This window comes from Haliotis asinina, chromosome 16 (assembly GCF_037392515.1).
Source record: "Haliotis asinina isolate JCU_RB_2024 chromosome 16, JCU_Hal_asi_v2, whole genome shotgun sequence".
In the NCBI taxonomy this organism is placed as follows: Eukaryota; Metazoa; Mollusca; class Gastropoda; order Lepetellida; family Haliotidae; genus Haliotis; species Haliotis asinina.
The window spans coordinates 39,043,467-39,066,544 of record NC_090295.1 but is presented as its reverse complement, the minus strand read 5'-3'; the positions used below and the strand labels follow the sequence as shown (position 1 = coordinate 39,066,544).

The 23,078-nt window shown below is 38.5% G+C and overlaps 1 protein-coding gene across 9 annotated transcripts in view; it reads left to right on the top strand.

Annotated features, from left to right (window-relative positions):
* The first annotated feature begins 6,337 nt into the window (after positions 1 to 6,337).
* The window catches only part of LOC137267857 (voltage-gated potassium channel subunit beta-2-like), a 138,313-nt gene continuing 121,572 nt past the window's right edge, over positions 6,338 to 23,078 (top strand). For 7 of the 9 annotated variants that reach the window (XM_067802293.1, XM_067802290.1, XM_067802289.1 and 4 more), the window contains exons 1-2: positions 12,622 to 12,676; positions 18,862 to 18,940. In XM_067802293.1, coding sequence (XP_067658394.1) covers positions 18,900 to 18,940 — 41 coding nt within the window. In that variant the 5' untranslated portion in view covers positions 12,622 to 12,676; positions 18,862 to 18,899. Of the gene's footprint in view, positions 6,419 to 12,621; positions 12,677 to 18,861; positions 18,941 to 23,078 lie in introns of those variants that run through there. The other 2 variants (XM_067802292.1, XM_067802284.1) reach the window with 2 other exon arrangements.

The window sequence follows — 23,078 nt, the reverse complement described above, 5'->3', positions numbered from 1 at the left end:
ACCTTTTATGACAAGCATGGGTTGCTGAAGGCCTATGCTACCCCGGAACCATCACGGGTCCTCTAAGTCTGAATTCTAAAGAATTATTATGTGTACTTCAGAATCAGGTTAAAATCAGAAATCATTTAAGTTTCATTTATTACCTGTGTCACTGAATTGTGTGGTTTTGATTTGTGGTTTTATTGTGTCAGAATGGACACTTTGTTTGTTTTTTTATACGTATCTTTACATCACACTGTGTCATATACGCAGGTTTTCTGCTCTAGTATGCATTACTGGACTTCACTGCTCCACATACACGTTCCACCCCTCCACTCAGTGTCACTAAGCCTACTCAACTATCACTGCCTACTCTATTTTGATTCTTTTGACCTTCAGTTAAACCAAGTGAAACACAAGTAGAACAGTGACAAAGAAAATTGCTTGGTTCACATTGTTAGGTATCTGCTGACAATGCAAAAACAATAGCGATTTCTGTTACTGCATGTATGTATAGCTACAATAAGCCTGTAAAATAACACACAGTTTCTTCTTCTCACTGTGGTTAATGTCTCATGGCATGAATGATACACTGTAGTAAAAGGTGAAAACTGGGTTTCGAGTAGTGTGTATAATCCAAGCTGGTGTGGATCATGTAGCTGATTACACAGGAAGAGAAACACAACCATATCCTGCCACAGAAGCTGTTGTGGTGCTTGATTGAGTTACTGATTGTCTGATTACTTACCTCTCCATGCTGCCAAGGCAGGTGTTATTATACCACAGGTTCACATTGATTGGAAAACCAATGGGATCGTTAGTCCGAGGAATGAGGGACTTACCATCAGAAGTACAGGGCTAGGGTTCCATCCATGTCAACTCAACGTGTAATAGGCCCAAGTAAGATAATTAAAGAAAGTGTGAAGGCAAGCTGTTTTCAAGTACTTAAATTTGGTTTTGAATTATTACCATGATTAAACATTGATTCTGTCCCTTGGTGGGTGGCCCACTTGTGATTAGCTGAGAAAGTAGCTGATATAATGTGATATACCTGAAATAGTTTGCTGATATCATGATATCATGACATGATGTGATGTAACTGAAATAGTAGCTGATGCGATGTGATATATGTGAAATAGTAGCTGATGTGATGTGATATAACTGAAATAGTTGCTGACAGGATGTGATGTAAATGAAATAGTAGCTGAGATAATGTGATTGAACTGAATTTTTGCTGACATGATGTGATATAACTGAAATAGTTGCTGACATAATGTGATGTACAGTCAGGCCGCGTTAATCCGAACACGTCCGTTTTTCATAAAAAACGTTCGGATAGTGAAACATACGGACTACTGAAACGAACTTTTATGAACACAACTACAGTAGGGTTACTTCCCTTTGACATGGCAATACAAAAACATACGAACGTATACAAGTTGGCTGAATGTGCGATGTGGTGTTTGGGGGCAAGAAATCAACTTTCACGTTGGTCAGTTTGCCATTGGCATACATGTGACTAGCAGCATTGTTACGAAGTGAGATCACGTGTCAACCACGTGATTGCATCTGTCTGTCAAACGATCATACCAATCACAAAACATATCCGATGTCCAAAATTGTGCTCTTGCCGATAGACTGTCCGAATTCTTGACCAAATTGTTTACACATAAGATCAAAGTTGGCTTTAAGGTTTTCTCTTTTTTCTTTGTGCGGCAGTAACTTCACATCTTTTACGCCTAGGGGCGGGACTTTTCCATTATGACTGACAAGCGTCAGGTGATCTCATATTTGACACGATCAGTGTTTTATACAGGAAGTAACCATGACAGGTATTACTTCAACTAACCAAAAGTGAGACCTACTAATTGATCAAAATCACAAACTAACGACATCTTCAACTCACAAGTGTCACTTAACAATTACCACAGAATGGGGCTCATGGTGTGAAGGGATTATCCCAACCTTTTTGATGTACCGCCGGATTAATGAAGCAAAACTATGTGTAATTAGCTAATCTGTTACCGCTGATTAACGTTCGGATACGGAGAGTGAAGCACCGGATTACTGAATCAACAGGTAATGAGTTCACATAGTAAACAAGATTGGTTACAGTTAGCTATCGTTCGGATATTGCGGGAATCGGATTGTCGGGGTCCGGACTAACGCGGCCTGACTGTAACTGAATTATTGCTGACATGATGTGATATAACTGAAATAGTTGCTGACATAATGTGATGTAACTGAATTATTGCTGACATGATGTGATATAACTGAAATAGTTGCTGACATAATGTGATGAAACTGAATTATTGCTGACATGATGTGATATAACTGAAATAGTTGCTGACATAATGTGATGAAACTGAATTATTGCTGACATGATGTGATATAACTGAAATAGTTGCTGACATAATGTGATGAAACTGAATTATTGCTGACATGATGTGATATAACTGAAATAGTTGCTGACATAATGTGATGAAACTGAATTATTGCTGACATGATGTGATATAACTGAAATAGGTTCTAACATGATGTGGGAGGGCAATGCTTCAGCTGTGTTTTTTGCATTGTGAATAATGTGTGCTTTGTTTACCAGTTATTTGGACTGACTCAGACATTATCTTGTCATATTTCATTAATTTCACTGTTGTATGATTTAAAGGTCACATGCAACCAAAAAATCAAACATAATTAAAACACATTTATCACTTATTCATGACATATAATATACATTGCTGCTTTTAAAAAACAAATAAACACAATTACAAGCGTACAATCGCGGTTCAAAAGTGCAATATTTTGTACTTTGGCTTACTTCCCCCGAAACGAAGCCCTCGGGAGACCGAACCTAGTCATAGCGGGTAGATATGCATTCAAGTGTAACGACGGCTTCCGATTGGCTGTTTCATTTGCTGATATGCTGTGGGTTCATTGTGTGTACAGAAAGATGATCTGTTTGATGGGCATTTTAGTCACAAGAAAGTAAGATTCTTTATGGATAACAACTTCTTTTTGTGTACTTGATGCGTCGTTTCAGTATGGATTCATTTACTGTTGTCAAACAAAATCATATACACGAAAAGAAGCCGTTATCCATGAAGAATGTATATAGAGATGTTGGGTTTGGAAAATACATGTTCTCTGAATTTGCACTCGATCCAATAAAAAATCATGTCAGTAGAGATAGTAAACTACTGCGTGGCTGGAATCTGTCATTCGTCCAAGTACAAAGCAGGACTTGAAACTGACAAGAGTTTGCACCAGTTTCCGTCAGATCCAGTCATCCGAAAAAAATGAATGCAGTTTGTTTGCAACCCACAGACATAAAAACGTCATGTGTATCACACGTGCCTAATTACATAATGTGGCAGACACGGGACTCGGGTGCACGAGTCATAAATCAACTTATTTTCTTTATGTCGTATAGTCTGATGGGTGTTAAGTTCAAATTGCACGTGGTCAATGACTGAAGCTGTGTATTGCATGTTGTCTTTAGCAGACAGGCAGACAGACATATAGGTGTGAATAAACCAGACATTGAGCTTTCTCTGTGACAGAGACTGCTTACCACAATTAGCAAGTTGTTTTACGTAACGAGTAGATTAATTACTTGTTTGTGTACACATCCAAGATTAGACTACTGCTCACGACCTCAGACGCTGGGCATGCATACTGTTTCATGCTCCGCGAACCTATTCACTGCGCATGCGTCATGGACGCAGCGCAACACAGCAGTTGAAACCAGTTTTCCCCCCAGCGCTGGGGGGAATTTAGTGAAACGATTGAACTCCGATTTCGCGGGCTTTTTTTCATCGCGTTTTTTTCAACTTTATAGGTTGAATTGGCATTTTTTATGATTTGTTTCGGTAAGTGCATACCGAGAGGTACCAGAATCTGCAAACTTGTGTTTTACGTTGCATGTGACCTTTAACATTTTTTGTTTGCCAATTAACTTGAGCCATTTAAGTAGAAATGTAAAAAGTACATTTGCAGTGTATTTGTCTTTGTGATAAGAAACTAATCTCTAGTCGCTGTCATGCAATTGTATACAAATACTGATACCTTTAGGTAAAGTAACAACTAGTCTCTGAAATTAGCTTGTTTTACAGAAGTACAATTCACCGGAAAAAAATACAATTTCATGAAAAATAGCCCTGAGACTTTCTTCATTTTCAGAAGCTGTGGAAATCTGTGTATATATATATATATATTTGCTCCAGTGTCTATATGGGAAACTAGCCTTAAGGTAAACTTAACAAGTAGCCAGATGTGGTTTTATATGCCACTTTAAGATATGTTCAGTTATCCTCTGGCAAGGGACACCAGAGATGGGCTTCACATATTGTACTGATGTCATGAATCAAAACCCGAGTCTTCAGCGATTGCTTTATCTACCTCGGTCTAGCTCACCACCCTAAAACTCTTCAGAGGTTACCATCATACAATGTAGTTTGATCCAGCTGTGTCTTATAGCACTGTTTCTCTCCATTTCGTCCTAATCCTAAACAAGTCAAGTCTGGATCAGACAATCCAGTGATCATCATGACGATTGATCTACCCAATTGGGAACTGAAGACATGAGTCAACCACTGTCAGAGAGAATGACCAACCTATCCTGTTTGTTGTCTATCATTATACATTAATTAAATCAACTATTGCTTACTTTTTCATGCTCTGATTTTGTCTAGACTTTTATCAGTATGCCATGTCACCCGTTTTAATTCAAAGGTTCACTGTGGATGTATGAATTATACAGAAATCAGAATAACTGCCCCACAATTTAAGTAGTCTTCTTAAGAGATGAGTCTGTGGGCTAATTGGCCATTATTTCCAAACATCCATGGATCATTGTTCTATTACTACAAGTCGAGGTAAAGAGACAATGCATAATTTAGACCTCTCCACTGCACAATGAGATTGGAATCTAAGGCGCGATGGTGTGTATTATGTTGGTGAGTGTGATTTCCTCGGCCATAGTTACCATGTATATTTTAACAATGCCTACTCCGTCTCAATCAATCTCTTGCCAGTATTGATTGAAAACTGTGTCTCTGAGAAGTATTAATGTATATGGACGTGATGAGTTTCCCTGTCTCAACAGTATGGATGTAATTAAGGAGAAACCAGCTTGCTTGTGTCACAGGGTACCAGGCCAAAGGAGTTACTTACTCAGCATTACTTAAGCATTTGCCCATCTTGATAAAGATGCAATATGTGCAATGTGTGTTGGCACGATCTTAACTGAATATCAACCAGTCACTCACTCACTCCTTTACTGTAGTGAACTACAAATAGAAGCAGTTTGTACAATGTGTAATGGCATGATATTAATTGAATATCACTCACTCATTCACTCACTCACTCACTCACTCACTCACTCACTCCTTTACAGCAGTAGTGAACTACAAATAGAGGCAGTGTGTGCAATGTGTAATGGCATGATATTAATTGAATATCACTCACTCACTCACTCCTTTACAGTAGTGAACTACAAATAGAGGCAGTGTGTGCAGTGTGCGATGGCATGATATTAACTAAATATCAGCCACTCACTGACTGACTGACTCACTCACTCACCCACCCACTCGGATTCACTCCCAAACGGAATCCATGGCTAATCCATGATATGCAAATAACTTTGATTAAATTGTATTAACTGAATATTTGTAACTAGAAATACTCAGAAAACTGTTTTTATTGGCAATATGATCACACAAATCATCCCATGATGAGCCCACTTTGACCTCACCTCAAGGGGTTTATTCATCAAAAATCAGATGATGGGTGAAATTGTGTGCATTTTCCCAATTCATGCCCCTAGGTTCATTCCTACTTGGTATCGGTTAGTGACTTGAATGGCCTGGATTCAAGTTTCTACAGATACCCCTGTGACAAGTAACACTGCATTGTCATGATGCTACAGTTAGACCGTTGTGATTATTGATTCTGTGAAAAAAGTAACACTTCTCAGTATGTCATAGATCCTTTTTCACTACACATGGTACATATGTTCCCCATAGCCACACTGACAGCATACTTAGCATTTCGATGAAGAAACAAATTCAGAATTCAACCTCATTTATTAATCATCACCAGAAACAAAGCAGGCCTACAGAACACAGCTGAATCTTCCATTTCTGATCCATACACACAGGTCCCAGAGGGATGGTGTTGTTCTCAGCCTAATACCTTCATTGTGGCCTTTGGAGTCGCAGCTTGCATGGCCACAGAAAATATGACAGTATAAGTATGAGATTCTACATGGTGTGATCAATTACTGGCCATGCCAGGTCTGAAGTAGGTCTCAAGTGTCTGTGTTGGATATATCGGGTTATCACGCCCTGATGACCAGACTTGGCTACAGAAGGTGTATATATGGATGTGCAAGAGGCACTATAATGGATACACACTCATTCTGATTCTGACTAACAAGGTAAATATTCTTCATATACTGCGTTTTGACTCACTTGTTTTCGGTATTGATTTGTTCCATTTAATTGGAAGGAACTGCTTCACAGTTTCAGGGAATGTTTTCTTTAAAATATTTTGGTTACCTGGAGCATTTGATGAGTCTGCTACTGGGGAATATTTGTGTAAAGCCCTCAAAATGATTTGGATATTTTGGCAATTTTTCATCAACTGTTACAACTCTTATGGGTCTTTTACTGGATATCAGTTTGATGTGGGAGAAAATCTGTGGGGTATGGTGGGCGGGGTGTCTAAGGCACTAGGTTAGTGATCCAGTGAGCTTTATGTGCCACCATTGTGCCAACCTGTGACCACTTGTGAAAAACTTGGAGTGAAGATGCAGACTTTTTCAGTGTTGTCACAACCCAAGTGTACAGTACACAACCTTGTGTACTTGAAAAAAATGCAAATCTATATGTAAGTGACCTGATGGTGGCCACATGAAGACATGCAAACACCTAGTTGCAGGTACAGCAGTAAACCTGACAACGTACTGTGACGTATAGGAGAAATCATGCCTCTGAGGTTTTACATTGTCTAATAAAACCAGGGAGAAGTGGTTTCTCTAACATATATTGTCAGTGATGGGTAATAAAAATGTAGATGATCATTTAATGAAGCTACATAACAATAATCGAGGCGTGCGTAAAATCAATTTAATGAAAGTAACTATAAGCAGATAATTTAACCTCACCACATTTGTCGGCCTCTTGACTGTGTGGTAGAACGTCTGACCTCTGATCTGATATTTGTGGTTCCAATCCCGCCAGAGAAAAACATTTGTGTAGTAAGTTTAATTTTGAACGGAATTTTTCAATTGATTTCAAACACTCATGTGTCATTTGAATGTTGATGTTCATATAAAGTTAGGAAAAGTAAAACCTGGGAAGAGGTCTTTCTAGTGAAAAGTAAAACCTGTCCCTCCAAAACAAAAGCCTCAAATGCAGTTACTCTCGGAAAACAAGAGATAACCTTATATATAGTGAGAAGCACACTTTAGGTTTATATTATGTGTCCTAGTCCAACCAGCTGTAAATAGGCACCTTGTAGGGATGGGAGAGCCATATTAACTTGGTGCACCTATAGTGGCTGCAAGAGTTGTATGATCACCACAGAGTTCAGATTGTTATTAGGAAGTGCTGTTGAGATTAAGATCCTATGATCAAGGAAAAAACAAGGTGCCTGTGAGCTGTCTGAGCTGGAACTTGGCACTATATGAATAGATTATAATATGATAATATAGCATAGTTCATGATAATGCAGATTGCTGCACAGAGTTGTGTCCCTTCGGTGTACCAGAACCTACGACAGGTTCAGAGTCCAGATCCTGCAAAGTGACACATAATATATATGTATTACCAGTGGCAGATCCACGGGAGGGGGTTGTGGGGGTTGCAACCCCCCTTTTTTTTCCAAGGTCATGTTATGATTGTAAATTCAAAAGTCAACCTCATTTATTAATCATCACCAGAAACAAAGCAGGCATACAGAAGACAGCTGAATCTTCCATTTCTGGTCCATACACACAGGTCCCAGAGGGAGGAAAGATAATTTGTCATTCCCTGTCAGATGTTTTTTATTGTTGTTATTACCCATATCAGTTTTGGATCTAAATTACTCTAAAATGAAAACAACAGTTCCGTTTTTGAAGCAACCTCATTTCAGGCTGGAATCAGCCAATCAATGTTCACCAAAAGGTGTAACTTTCCAAGGGACTAAATACAAGAAAATACTACCATGTATCCTTCCCATATGGATAATAAATTACTGATACATTGCTCCAAGAAGCATAAAACTCATGTATATTGCGTTACAACATGTTTTTCAGTACTATTATTTCGTCACGGTACCGAAACAAAAACAGTTTGACAACGCCAGTGATAGATTATATGGCATCTAGAGGTGTCATTATCTGTAGGCCATTCGAATGTAATGTACCATCTGCATTGATATAAGATAATCCAAAGTTCACAAATATGTTGACATTTCCAACCATACTCATTTTTTTGGTAAGGGTGGAATTAATTGAATTTGTCTGGCACACATTCATGCAAAGATAAGTGAATGTTTGAAACCATGATAACCAAACCTTACACTACATAAAAAAGGTGTCTTCCAGGGGTTAAAAAATTCCATCGCTGACGTCCGTGACAAGTCATTTTTCATTTCAGGACTACTAAATAATTTCCACTTATGTATTCAAACTACAAATAATCTTGGATTTCATTTCATTTCATGTCAGCTCATAATGAAGTTATTAAAGTTCGCAATAATGATAAAGTAGATCTAGTAATTGTCACCTTTTGATAAATAGAACAGAAAACATTAACATCATGCATTGTGTCATAAATTCAGGGCAAGTGGAATATTAGTCAGGACATGTTACTCTCTTGAAGTCACTGCCATGTGGCTGATGTTAGTGACGTCTTTTTATTTTTGTCTATATGTTAAGGTTATCTGGCTGAGGTCTATGTATTTTGTCTATCTGATGAGTTTATTTGAGTGAACTCTCTGTATTTTGTATATATGCTGAGGTTGTTTGGGTCAGTTCTGTGTTTTGCCTGTATACAGCTGAAGTTTTCTTGTTACGTTCTTTGTATCTTGTTTATGTGCTGTGCTCATTTGGATGAGCTGTAGTTGTGTTGGGAAGTTTATTGATGTGTACCACAGATTACCATGATGTGACAGGAATTCTCCTACAGTGTTATGGTTAATAATTCACCTTGACAAAAGGTATAAGAAATCCCCTATGAACCAGCAAAGTATAACACTGACAAGTCTAAAATATTCAATAATATATTGAACAAACAATCAACAAGTTACAATGATTCACAATAGAGGTTTCTAGTACAATGCAGCTGAGTCAAATCTAAAGTAATTGGTCACAACTATAATATCAACTCACCAAAGTCTTGGTTTTCAGTGAGGAACAGTTATACTAAATGTTATGCACAAAGGGGTCTTGAATGTAGGTCAAACGTTGACAAAGAGTCAGACAGTTAGGTAGGCTGAATGATGACACAACTCCAGTATAACTCTGTGTCCGTGTGTGTCCTGTCAACACAACAGCCAGCCTTATATTTACCATCACAGATTCTTGAATGTTCGAGCACTGAGCCACCGTATCGCCATTACCTTAGAACGTTCTCCTTCGGCCTCATGTTTACCAACAGTCAAAACACATACTTACACACAGAAGAGCACCTAAAGGGAGGCAACTGTCAAGCATTACCTTAAAAGGCATTTAGCAAAACTTAGCAAAACATCATGAGATTTCTCAGTGGTATTCACCCAAAACCATTGGTCCATGATGCAGTTCGTTTGGCTCTAAAGCAGACCGATGAATTGCAGTGTAACTCGAAAACCATTAAGCATGACATACTCAATGAAAAGCTGATCATAATCAAAACAACATACCAACTCTGAGAGTTTTTTGCAGGATTTTTGTCCTAATAAGAAAAGTTGTTTAACAGACTATCGTTAAAATATTGACACAGTTGAGTGTTTATTACGAGGGAGGAATGCAGAGAAAGGCACAGCCAGGTGTTCAAGGAGCACATGCACAAGTGCAGAGAAAGTTATTTATCTATTAACTTGTGCTGTGCTATCTCTATGCATTCTTAATTTTTGTCCTAATAAAAAAGTTGTTTAACAAATTATCATTAAAATAGTGACACTGTTCACTTTTTATTACAAGGGAGGAGTGCAGAGAAAAGCACAGCCAGGTTTTCAAGAAGCACATGCACAAGTGCCGAGAAAGTTATTTATTCATTTACCTGACTGTGTTGTCTGTAGTGCTTTCTCGCATGGCTGTCACCTGGCTGTCCTCTTCTCTGCACTCCTCCCTTGTAACAAATAGTGAACTGTGTCAATATTTTAATTAGTTTGGTAAACAATATTTTTTATTTTAGGGAAAAATATGCTGCAAAAACCTTACAGAGTTTTTATGATGTTCTGATAATGATCAGCATTTCACTGAGTATGTTGTTTATTAGGTTTCGAGCTAGACTGCAATTCACTGGTTCGCTTTGGAGCCAAATGGACTATACCTTGGGTGTTAACTGTATTCATCCTTGATATTAGGTAGAGGATGTGAGAATCATGTCTTGCAGGGTATTATAATTGATTTAGTATTGCAGGGTATTATGATTGTGTCAGTCTTGCAGGTTAGTAGAATTATGTCTGCCTTACAAGGTTTTTAGAATGGTTTCAGTCTTGCAAGGGGTGAGAATGGTGTCAGTCATGCAAGGGGTGAGAATGGTGTCAGTCTTGCAGGGTATGGGAATTGTATCAGTCTTACAGGGTATGAGAATCATGTCAGTCTTGCAGTGTATGAGAATTTTGTCAGTCTTGCAAGGTTTGAGAATCATGTCAGTCTTATAGGGTATGAGAATAGTGTCAGTCTTGCAAGGTTTGAGAATCATGCCAGTCTTATAGGGTATGAGAATAGTGTCAGTCTTGCAAGGTTTGAGAATCATGTCAGTCTTGTAGGGTATGAGAATAGTGTCACTCTTGCAAGTTGTTAGAATAGTGTCAGTCTTGCAAGGCTTGAGAATCATGTCTGTCTTGCAGTAAAATGTTTTATGGCATCTGGTAATGGTGCTGACATTTTAACAGTGCAGATAGATCTGTCCCTGCTCTGCTACACCAAACAATGGTCATCTCTGATATTTCCCAGTCTATGTTCACAGCTGCGCACAGAAAACACTGTTGGTGTTGAGTAACAGGTATAGTCAATGGCTGGTGGGGAGCAAGATAACTCCAGCTAACAGGTCAGGGCCAGCCTGCTACATTTCGGAGATAAGCATCATGTGTTGGCCAATTTCCGGGTGATATCGAGTATTTGAAGCTCGTGAATGCATGTGGAACCGAGGGCGTCAGCTGAAGGTTTCAAATTAAATATTCCGGTGCTTCAAATACTCAATAACACCTGGAAATTGGCCAACACATGATGTTTATCAACATTGTAAACAAAAAAGTAAACCAAAGGGTTTTACTGTCTGCACTCGTTTACATCGAGTACAGGTACAACAAGGAAGTGTCATCAGCTGGCTGTTTCAGCTGGCTCCCACGGTAGCATTTATGTCACAATATGATTTGAATGATGTCACCATTGTTGATGACACAACAAATCAATTGTTTGTGATGTTTCTACATGTCAATACGCAGTGAATAGTCTTGCAGTTTCTGGGAATCTAATACCATTTGATCATGTTTTTCAACCAGTCAGATTACAGAACACAGTAACGTTTCGTTTACAATGTCCCTAATTTACTCTTGCTAACATAAACAGTCAAAAAGTACTAGATGAGATGACCACAGACACATGAAGATGAATCAAGTGCTGGATATACATTTATATGACAGAACATGCTGGTGGTGGGTGAGTGAGTAAGTTTAGTTTACTCTGCATTCATCAATATTACAGCAATATGGTGGTGGGTGACACCAGGAAGGGGCTTCACACATTGTACCCATGTGGCCCTGGGCTTCAGTGTGTTGAGTTAACGCTTAGACCACTAAGGTTCCCCACCACCTGTGAGTGATACATATTGCAGGAGAAGGGAGTGAGGGAATATTGGTTAATGCTGCAACGGAACAAGGATATGTAGCAAACAAATTGAATTCTAGATTATTTGCATGGGATGAATAATTATCCTAATGATGATTTGAACTTGGTGTCTTTTCTACTCCTCTAGCTGTTCCTGGCCGACTTTCTAAATTATTATTTGCTGTAGAAAGTCTACTACTTATCACTTCTACTATTAGTTATTGTCTAATGCAGTTCTGCCACTTTTGTACTATTGAAAAAGTACAGTTGGTTCTGATTTATGCCACAACTGAGATGTAGAAATATTCAGGAGGTGAAATTGGTGCACTTTAAACATTAAACAGTTAAGAATTTTATTGAAATATTTACTATGTTCTGTTGTAATTTAAGAATACATAGAGTAACTGACTTTGTAGGAGCTATAGATTCATAGCATCCCTCTCTGATAGCTGCAATTAGAGGAAATTACTGCTAATTTCCTCCAAAGAGAGATCGCTTGCAGCAAATGTATACTCTGGTGTATAACAAGTGTATACTCTGGTGTATAACATAGTATAATGTCCCACAGCATGGCAGTCAACTGGAATTAGATCTGAATGTCACCAGTCAGCTGCCATCTGTCATGTAGGGCTACATGGCTGGGTGCTGGGAATGACCAGAAGGACATGAGAGGTGATTAGAGATTGTAAATATGGTAATCGAAGAATTAGGGTCAGTCTGCCTATTGAGAAATTTTCCAAACATGTAGAAACTGTGCATGTCTAAATATGCATGACCTTGGACTGTGATGGATTCTGACATCTGTGACATGCTTCAGTTATGCCCATAGCACTATTGATATATCATGCTGTGGTTGATAGAAACGTGATAACACTGTTTTCTTCACACCAAGAGATTTCTATCCAAAGCAGATGGCAGTGTATGATTAGGATGTATTTATGAAGCACTTTGATAAATGAATCATTGAGACAGATGTTTGTGAACTACTATGAAATAGTGGAATTACTGAGTGATAGTTCAGGTGTTTGAGCAATGTGAGAGATGGATCGCTGAGACAGGTGTTTATGAATTAGTTTTACGCCACACTCAGAAGTATTCTAGCTGTATGGCAGTGGTTTGTAAATAATCAAGTCTGGAACAGACAATCCAGTGATCAACTGTATGATCTACACAACTGGGAACCAATTACATGTGTCAACCAAGTCAGTGAGTCTGACTACCCAATCCCATTAGTCGCCTCTTACAGCAAGCAAAGAATTGGCAAGCTTAGTGTAGCAGGGTGGTGGATATAACTCTGAGTTGTAACCACATAGATACCATCTTGTTATTATCCCTTCCCCTCCCCCCTCAAACACACACAGTTTCATCATATCCATAAATTATGTATATACATATTGTCATACATATTGTCATACATATTGTCATTGTCATCATTTCATGCTATGTTATGTTGTCCTTGTCTACAGTCGAATGTCAGCCACTAACATCTTCAATCCTCAATACCCTTAGCAGCCTCTGATGTCTCCTGCTTCACTTGGACTTCCCCTCCTCTATTTTTAGAAACTTCCACCACCTGATATAACTTTCTAGCATCTGACTTCCTTTGACACCTGTCAGATGCTGCCTGTCTTTTGATTGGCCTTTTGGTCCTCTTGTTTAACTTCCTTCCTTACCTGCCCTCCTCATGCATTCTGCATGAACTCTTACAGGAGGGAGGTTCTCTCTTTTCAGCCTTCCTCCCAGCTTGTGATACGATAGTAAATCAATGCTCAAAGAGTAATTGTCAAGTCTACATGTAATATAAAAACATATATTTTAACATATGGTGAATTTACTCAGATGTATGTTAAGTGTTATCTAACATTTTTACCAGACCATTTGGCTGGCTGGCTTTAAATGTAGACTTTCTGTAAAAAATCTAGCCTGTCAAAGCTGACCAACCGTCCATATTTCATATACTGGAAATAGTTGAATAAATAATTAATAATAATAATAAATAAATAATTGAAGCACTGTGGTAAATGGGTCACATGATGTGACCCAACATCTGTTGGGTGTTGAGAATGGGTTTGAATCTTGGATTACCCTCATTCCAAAATACAAGATGCAAGATATTTATTTCGGAGCATTCCATGTAGAAACAGTGACAACTTTCTATATGTCCTGGTTGATCAACATAACTTATGAGGGTTAAGAATTGCTTGAAGTGGTACAATGAAACACTATCAAGCCAATCACAATCTGATGACATCATCAGTATTGTCATCTCCATACATCGAGCAGAGGTTATAGGGACGTATCCACTGGATGTCCTGACCAGGGTTGTATACATTGTGCTATATAGAGGTGATAGTAAGGCTGGAACTAGCCTTGCTCCAAGCCGAGTGATGTATATTAATTTCATGTTTTGATGAGTCATGACTTATACAAATGGACCATCTAAAAACACCTGTCTGTTGTTGATATTCTTTTAGAAATTATATAAACTATTAATTGTATCTGAAACACGCGTGCAAGTCTTTGATGGGACTTTTATGTGACTTTGTCAAATCGTCAATACAATATTTTTAGAAACTGCTAAATTGTTATTTTGCAAGCTTTCTTTTTGGTCATTTCTTAAAATGATATGTCATAAAATGGAGGAATATGTTATTAATAGTATACAAGAAGTCATATACTGAAGAATTAAATGGAATTCAAGTTCGACAGACAGTATAGATGCAGTGATGTGTCACCGTGGAGTAATGAAGTACTTGTTCACTGATGAGAGTCGCCTTACTCTTTTAGAAACAGAAGAAGAGTATGTGGATGGTTGCATGTGTATACATTCATGTGGGTTGACTGGGCGAGAATGTGATCTGTCTGAATTTTGTCGTGATGAATAATGATGCAGTGAATGAGTTGCTGTAGTCATTCACAAAATCAGTATGATGAAAGAAAGGTTAAAAAGAAAATAGGTATATGCTTTTTGTAGCCCCTTTGTGCTTTAATGTAAGGAATACTTACTTACTTATATTTGTGGAATACACCAATCTATTTGTGGATTCCATACATGATGTTGTAGAATGCACTTACAGTGTTGTGGAATATGCATGTGGTGTTGTTGAATACACTCATGGTGTTCTGGAATACAGACATGGTGTTGTGGAATACACACATGGTGTTGTGGATTACACACTTTAATACACACATGTTGTTGTGGAGTACACTCATGAATACACACATGGTGGTGTTGAATACATTCATGGTGTTGTGGAATACACTCATGAATACACACATGGTGTTGTTGAATACATTCATGATGTTGTTGAATACACACATGGTGTTGTGGAATATACTCATGGTGTTGTAGAATACACTCATGGTGTTGTGGAATACACACATGGTGTTGTGGAATACACACATGGTGTTGTTGAATCCACTCATAATGTTGCTCCCCAATACTTCAAGGGGTACATTCACTTTTGAAGCAGAGCCAAGAGATCCACCAATTGCTTCAATGCCACTATTCGTTTTATTTGACCTGTCAAAATATTTGTCTTCCCCGGGGCCAATTAGTTCAGTTCTACAACTGGTAATTACACTTGTGATGTTGCCAGGCTTTTTTGTGTTTCTGGATGACCAAAGAGCCAGTTAGGGAAAGCATTTAAACAAGGATTGATGAAATGTCAGAAAGATTTATAGAAATCTCATTTTTGAATCCATTCTGTTGCACTGGCACCGAAATTCTTGCTACAGATTCCAGTGTCGAGATGACATCTCTGCTGGAGGTTGTTGGAATGTTTCAAGAGACTTCAATGCTATGATTGTCCAATCAACATCAAGGCACACAAGTCTCTCCATCCACAAAATGTTACAATCTACTTCCATTGTACCACTGTACATGTCATCTTCTCAATACAGTCAATTTATAGGGTTTGTTGGGGCAGATTTACTATCAAAATATTGCCTGCAATTGCACGTTAGTTGGTCAGCAGTATTGATTATGAGATGCTTCCTAGAATTGTGTTTGTGCTTCAACCAGTCAATAATGCTGTAATTCCTACTTGCATGTAGTTTATGAGATGAGCTGCTCTATAATCAAGTTACGGTTTAATTTGTCTCATTCGGGAAAATTACATGTGAGTAAATATGTTTTAATCCAACACAACTTATCCCATACAAAGTAAACTGAAGTTATTTTGATTTCATCATGTTGTTGTTGAGTGTAATCACATTGATAAAGAAATGTTCGTGAAATATTGAAAATCAATAGCAGGTCTTTTTTGTGGGATAGTTTTGTCAACTCGTCTGCTTTCATTCACAGTATCAATAACCTGCTGTTTCAATATTGACAGTAGGCCTATCATTGAGAAATTGATATTCTGTAGTCCAGTGATTGAGTTGAAAATTGCAGTAGGTCTTTCATTATATTCATTTTAGCACTGCAAATAAAACTTCAACAGTCTTGGACAGAAAGAATGTCATGCAGATTGGTTGTTGTAGCATGCTGTACAGAGTCATGTCCCTTTGGCATACCAGAATCCTGTGATCATGGGTCTTAAAACTGTTTGCACTGATTGTATTTCATCTTGTCAGCATCCACATATCCAGCTTGTAGGTTCATGAATGGTAAATATTGTTTCAGCCACTTTTAGCAGTTTGCCAGCAATGATGGTAGGGACACCAGAAATGGGCTTCAAACATTGTACCCATGCTGGGAACCAAACCCAGTCTTCAGTGTGATTGATGAGCACACACTTTAACCACTAGGCTACCTCAATGCTCCTTCATAAACACCAACTGACATGTCGTTATATGACAGAAATACTCAATGATGGTCAGTAACCTAAAGTATGAATATATGACAATTATCTTATGCTTGAAACTTGTATCACTAAGGGCAATTTCTATTGTGCAATGATTCTGAAATCTGATAAGGGATATGAGAGATGACTTTGAATTAGCCAGTTTTTCAAAGGCTTGATTTGAACACTGCCAAGACTGTTGATGCTGCTGGTGACTGTTGGGAGGGAGATGAGTAGGCATTTGTGATTTGTTCAGTTAGAGATTCTGGTTTCTTGTTTTTTTGTGAGCTTTTCCTATTGTTACCTGGCATTTTCTGGCATTTTGGAATCACGTCTCATTATGCGGGTGATAAGCTCATGTTATCAAATTGATGGTGATTTTATGGTTTGGAATATCATTTGAAACAGAGAAGTCCCACACAAATAAGAAAGGTGTGACAAGGCTTTTGCTTTGATAGAATTTCCAAATCTGTATTCTGCTTTAACACTACATGGTGATGTAACACATTAGAAACCCATGCTTGTCGTATGAGGTGACTAACAGGAATGGGTGGTCAGGATTGCTGTCTTGGTTGACACGTATCAGACCACTGTCATATGGCTATAGCTAGACTAATGTTTAGTCCCTGAATATATACAGTCAGGCCGCGTTAATCCGGACACTTCTGTTTTCCATCAAAAACGTTTGGATAGTGAAACGTACGGACTACTGAAACAAACTTTTATGAACACCACTACAGTAGAGTTACTTCCCTTTGACATGGCAATAGAAAAACATATGAACGTATACAATTTTCAACAGACTTTATTACAGTTTGTAGGCATAACAACTTGAATATTCATATAAGAACCAATCAAGGAACACAATCATTTCTGGATAGATTACACAAACATGTAACAATACTCACTTGTGAAAGAAATCTTCTCGGAGATTAAGCTTTTGTGGCCTTTCATCTTCAGTACACTGAATGAAATGCTTGACGAGATATTTCTTTCATGTTGGTCAGTTTGATATTAGCACACTTCTGACTGGCAGCATTGTCACAAAATAAGATCACGTGTCGACCACGTGATCGCATCTGTCTGTCAAATGATCGTAGCCAATCACAAAACATACCCGAAGTCATCCATGCTTTCTTGTTAAACCGATATCGGGCATACATTCTGGATTAAAGTCTCTTCCAAAACATCTGGGATGTCTAGAATTTGCGATGACAAACGGATTTAATTTGACCGATCCAGTTTCGTTTGCACACAGGGCGATGGCGATTCTTTCTTTGATGGTGATTTCTTTGTGCCAGCCATTTTCTTGTTTGCCAGGGTGTGATTTGGTCTGAGTTTATAAAACAACCCCGCCTCGTCCATGTTATAATCTTTTAATTTTGACACGATGGGTGTTTTATGCAGCAAGTAAGCATGGCAGGCATTACTTGAACTAACCAAAAGTGAGACTTACTAATTGATCAAAATCAGAAACTAGCGACATTTTCAACTCAGAAGTGTCACTTAACACTTACCACTGAATGGGGCTTACAGTGTGAGGGGATAATCCAAACCTTTTTGATGTACCACCTTTATGATTAATGAAGCAAAACTATGTGTAATTAGCTAATCTGTTACCGCTAATTAACGTCCAGATATGGAAAGTGAAGCACCGGATTAATGAATCAACAGGTAATGAGTTTACATAGTAAACAAGATTGGTTACATCTAGCTTTTGTTCAGATATCGCAGGAATCGGATTATCGGGGTCCGGACTAACGCAGCCTGACTGTGTATGACTTTGATAGTAGCAAACAAACCCATATAAATTGAAAAGGAGCCCAAGGGAAACCAAAATCTGATGCTCGTTAGATTTATTTCATTTATGGCTTTAGCAATGCAGAGAGGGCTGGACTTGGCATGGAACCAACTTAGTAATGTACATGTCAAGCAGAGGAAGGACACTTCATGCTTTTTTTTTATCACAAGATGGATCTGAGTGAGTTGACATATTAATTATGTATTGATCTGAAAAGATGTTCTTTAACTTCCATTGAGGAGTAGGTGTTCTTTTTCTTTGTTTTTCAGGAATGGGGAAGTTGGTGTGAGAGGGCAGGTCAAAGGTTATGTCTTCCAAAAGCACCAGCAGCAAGCTTGTGCACTACCGGTAAGTTGCATCGACCAACATTTACAACATAGCTGAGGTTCTGTTGGCCTGCACTGTAAGGTTCTTCTTAACGTTTTTCAAGATTGCATGCACTGCTTAAAATTTCAAGGGATCTTATTTTTGAGGTTTTCGAGGTTAGAAACACAACCTTGAAAATATTATATCCATGATTTTTTCCCAACTTCAAACCAACTGTAAATACACTTGATGTCACTCTCTGGCCAAATGGGCTGCTTTGTTAATAGTTAGTTGGTAAGAAAACAATATATCATCTGAGAACAATCAAAGGACACGAACAAAAGGATCGAACATTTGTTTTCATTACTGTTATTGCTGCTATAGACAGGTATTCCAGTAGTTATAGCCTTCAGATAGCAGTTATCTCTGACTATTAGGAGTTTTGCTGATAGCTATGTGAGTATTGGTCCGGTAAGTGATGTTTCTGGCCGGTTTTTCTGACCTTGAAATTATAATTGTCTTAAATATGTTTATATTTTAGGTCCTCAAACCTCAAAAGTTTAGTACCTTGAACATTTCCCAAGGCACATGTTCTGGATAAAGAGTTCTGGGTAAATATGTTCTGGTGAAACAGCTTTAGGACATATGTTCCAGTGAAACTGCTCTGGGGCAATATCTTCTGAAAAAAAAAGTTTTGGGGCACTATGTTGTGGAGAAACAGTTCTGGGGCAAGATGTTCTGGAGCAACAATTCTGCGGCTGTTCGGGAGAAACAGTTCTGGGGCACTATGTTCTGGAGAAAGAGTTCTGGGGAAATGTGTTCTGGAGAAACAGTTTTAGGACATATGCTCCAGTGAAACAACTCTGGGCCAATATGTCCAGGAGAAAAGATTCTGGGGCTATATGATTTGGAGTAATAGTTTTAGGGAAAGATGTGTTTAAGAAGAACTGTTTTAGGGCAAAATGTATGTAGGAGAAACTGCTCTGGGGGAAAATGTATTTAGGAGAAACCGGTTAAGGGCAAAGTGTATTGAGGAGAAACTGTTTCATGGCAAAATGTGTTCATTAGATAATGTTTTAGGGCAACATGTGTTTAGGAGAACCTGTTTTAGGGCAATATGTTATCTGGTGAGTTTCAGGACATACGACCCCAAGAGACAGTTTTAGAATAATATGTGTGTATGTATATATTTTTTTTTTAAAAAAAAAAACAGTTCTGTAACATGAAAGGAGTTCAAATATATTTTGAAAATCCAATTGCCTCAGGGCAAGTGACTTCAAGAAGGTAACTTGTCCTGACTAATTTTCTACTTGCCCTATTTTAGGACACAATGCGTGATGTTAATGTTTACTGGACTATTTATCAAACAGTGATAATTTCACTCTCTACTAGATCTACTTTATTATTATTGCGAAATTTAATAGCTTCATTATGAGCAGATTTGAAATGCAATCCAAGATTATTTGTAGTTTGAAAACATAAGTGGAAATTATCTAGTAGTCCACGGACAAGTAAGATACCATTATTTGATTGCCCAAAATGAAAACTGATTTGTCCCGGGCGGCAGGACATTATGATCCTGAAAAATACTGGCTGGCAATTATTTCTAACAATTGCGATTACACTCATCTACTTTCATTGTGAACATTAGTGTTTTTATACAGTGAGAGCGCTTCACCATGTAACAAATAGGTTCAGGGTTTGAAATCAGTGACGAATAGAATAGAATTTCTATGGAAAGAGAATCCTTTTGACATGAAATATCAATGCCATTGGCAGCTCTGAACATCAAAGTGTATCAGACTTTGGAATGGAAAATCTGAAGAATTTTGACTGTTTTGAATAAATGAGACCTTCCCTTGGGGACATGGAGATGAGTGCTGGTGAGTGGTCCAGTCATGGAAAGAATTGGACGAGACCGATTGCTGTTCCCACAGTGATGGAGTTCAGAGGTGGGACAGATAGCACCAGGTTTCCAGTACTGAACAGAATTCAGGAGTAGTAAATCGAAGCTCTGCTATCATCAGATGTAATTATGCAAATGTTTGCATCTGTGCTGTTTCATAAATATGCCCATTTGCTCCATCTCTTCAGAAATCATATTCGAACATTTCTTCTCGTATAAATTCAAATTAAGAACTAGATCCTAAAATAACTTCAGCTAATAGAAAATCCATTTCATTATCTGTGATTCATATACAGTATGTGATTTCTGAAAAAATGATTTACTGAGCTATGAAAATTCTTAGTTCTCCTCTTTGTAATCTGTTCCTGACACCTACATTGAAACAACAGATCTAGGTGCCCATGAGGACATGCTTGGGATCTGTTCCCAACAGCTACACTGAAACAACAGATCTTGGTGCCCATGAGGATCTACTGTGGGATCTGTTCTCAAAACCTGCACTGAAACAACAAATCTAGGTGTAGATTAGGAGATATTGTGAGATCTGTTTCCGAAACCTGTACTGAAACAGCAGATCTAATTGTAAGTTAGGAGGTGCTGTGATATCTGTTCTCAGCACCTGCACTGAAACAGCAGATCTAACTGTAGATTAGGACATGCTGTGAGATCTGTTTCCGACACCTGTACTGAAACAATAGATCTAAGTGTAGGTTAGGACATGCTGTGAGATCTGTTTCCGACACCTGTACTGAAACAGCAGATCTCAGTGTGGTTAGGACATGCTGTGAGATCTGTTTCCAACACCTGTACTGAAACAACAGATCTAAGTGTAGGTTAGAACACGCTGTGAGATCTGTTTCCGACACCTGTACTGAAACAACAGATCTCAGTGTGGTTAGGACATGCTGTGAGATCGTTTTCCAACTCCTGTACTGAAACAATAGATCTAAGTGTAGGTTAGGACATGCTGAGAGATCTGTTTCCGACACCTGTACTGAAACAATAGATCTAAGTGTAGGTAGGACATGCTGTGAGATCTGTTTCCGACACCTGTACTGAAACAACAGATCTAAGTGTAGGTTAGGACATGCTGTGAGATCTGTTTCCAACACCTGTACTGAAACAGCAGATCTAAGTGTAGGTTAGGACATGCTGTGAGATCTGTTTCCAACACCTGTACTGAAACAACAGATCATGTAGGTTAGGACATGCTGTGAGATCTATTTCCAACACCTGTACTGAAACAGCAGATCCAAGTGTAGGTTAGAACATGCTGTGATATCTGTTCCCAACACCTGTATTAAAACAACAGATCTAGTTGAAGGTTAGGACATGCTGTGAGATCTATTCCCAACACCTGTACTGAAACCACAGATCTAGGTGTAGGTTAGGATATTCTGTTCTTGACACCTGTGCTGAAACGGATCTAGTTGTAGGACATGCTGGGGGATCTTGTCCCAACACCTACACTGAATTGACAGATCTAGGTGCTCGTGAGGACATACTGTGGGATCTATCCCTGACAACTACACTGAATTGAAGGATGTAGGTGCCGGTGATGACATTCTGTATGATCTGTTCCTGACACCAATACTGAAACAACAGATCTAGGTGCCCATGAGGACATGCTAGGCCATGTGCTGGTATAGCTGCTCCTCCCCCCTGACCCCCTTGGAGGCAAATTTTGAAGACTATATTTTTCTGAAAGTTTATCATACATAAATTCAAATTCAAGGTGTTTTCAGCCTTGACCTCTCTCTCTCTTCCCCCCCCACCCCCACCCCCCACATCATCTCTCTTTCTTTGACCCTGAAAACCCTGACCATGCACAGATGCAAAAAAATATAAAAATATTGGGAAAATATTGTCAAGAAAAACGTCAAGATTCATAATGACACCCCATGCATGTGTAATAGGCTCTCACATTGTGCATGTGCTTCCCATGCATTGTGTCTGCAAGTAATGATGCTGCGTACACAAGATGAATGTCATGAAAGGTTCTTCAATGGGTTTTCTTTCTGCCAGACTTCAAAGTTCAGGTTCCCATACGTTTTTTTAGAGTATATATTGTGTCCAGAAGACTCTTAATCTCAACTTCGAGATCTGTTTGTGACACCTACATTGTCTGGGCCCAACGGCCATCAATATACTGTTACTGATACAACTTCTATTTATATGATAATATACACCACATCGAATCAGAGCAATAGATTCACAGAGATGTACAAATGAATGTTGGTGCATAACCACCTTCCTTGGCTCCATGGTGAAGTC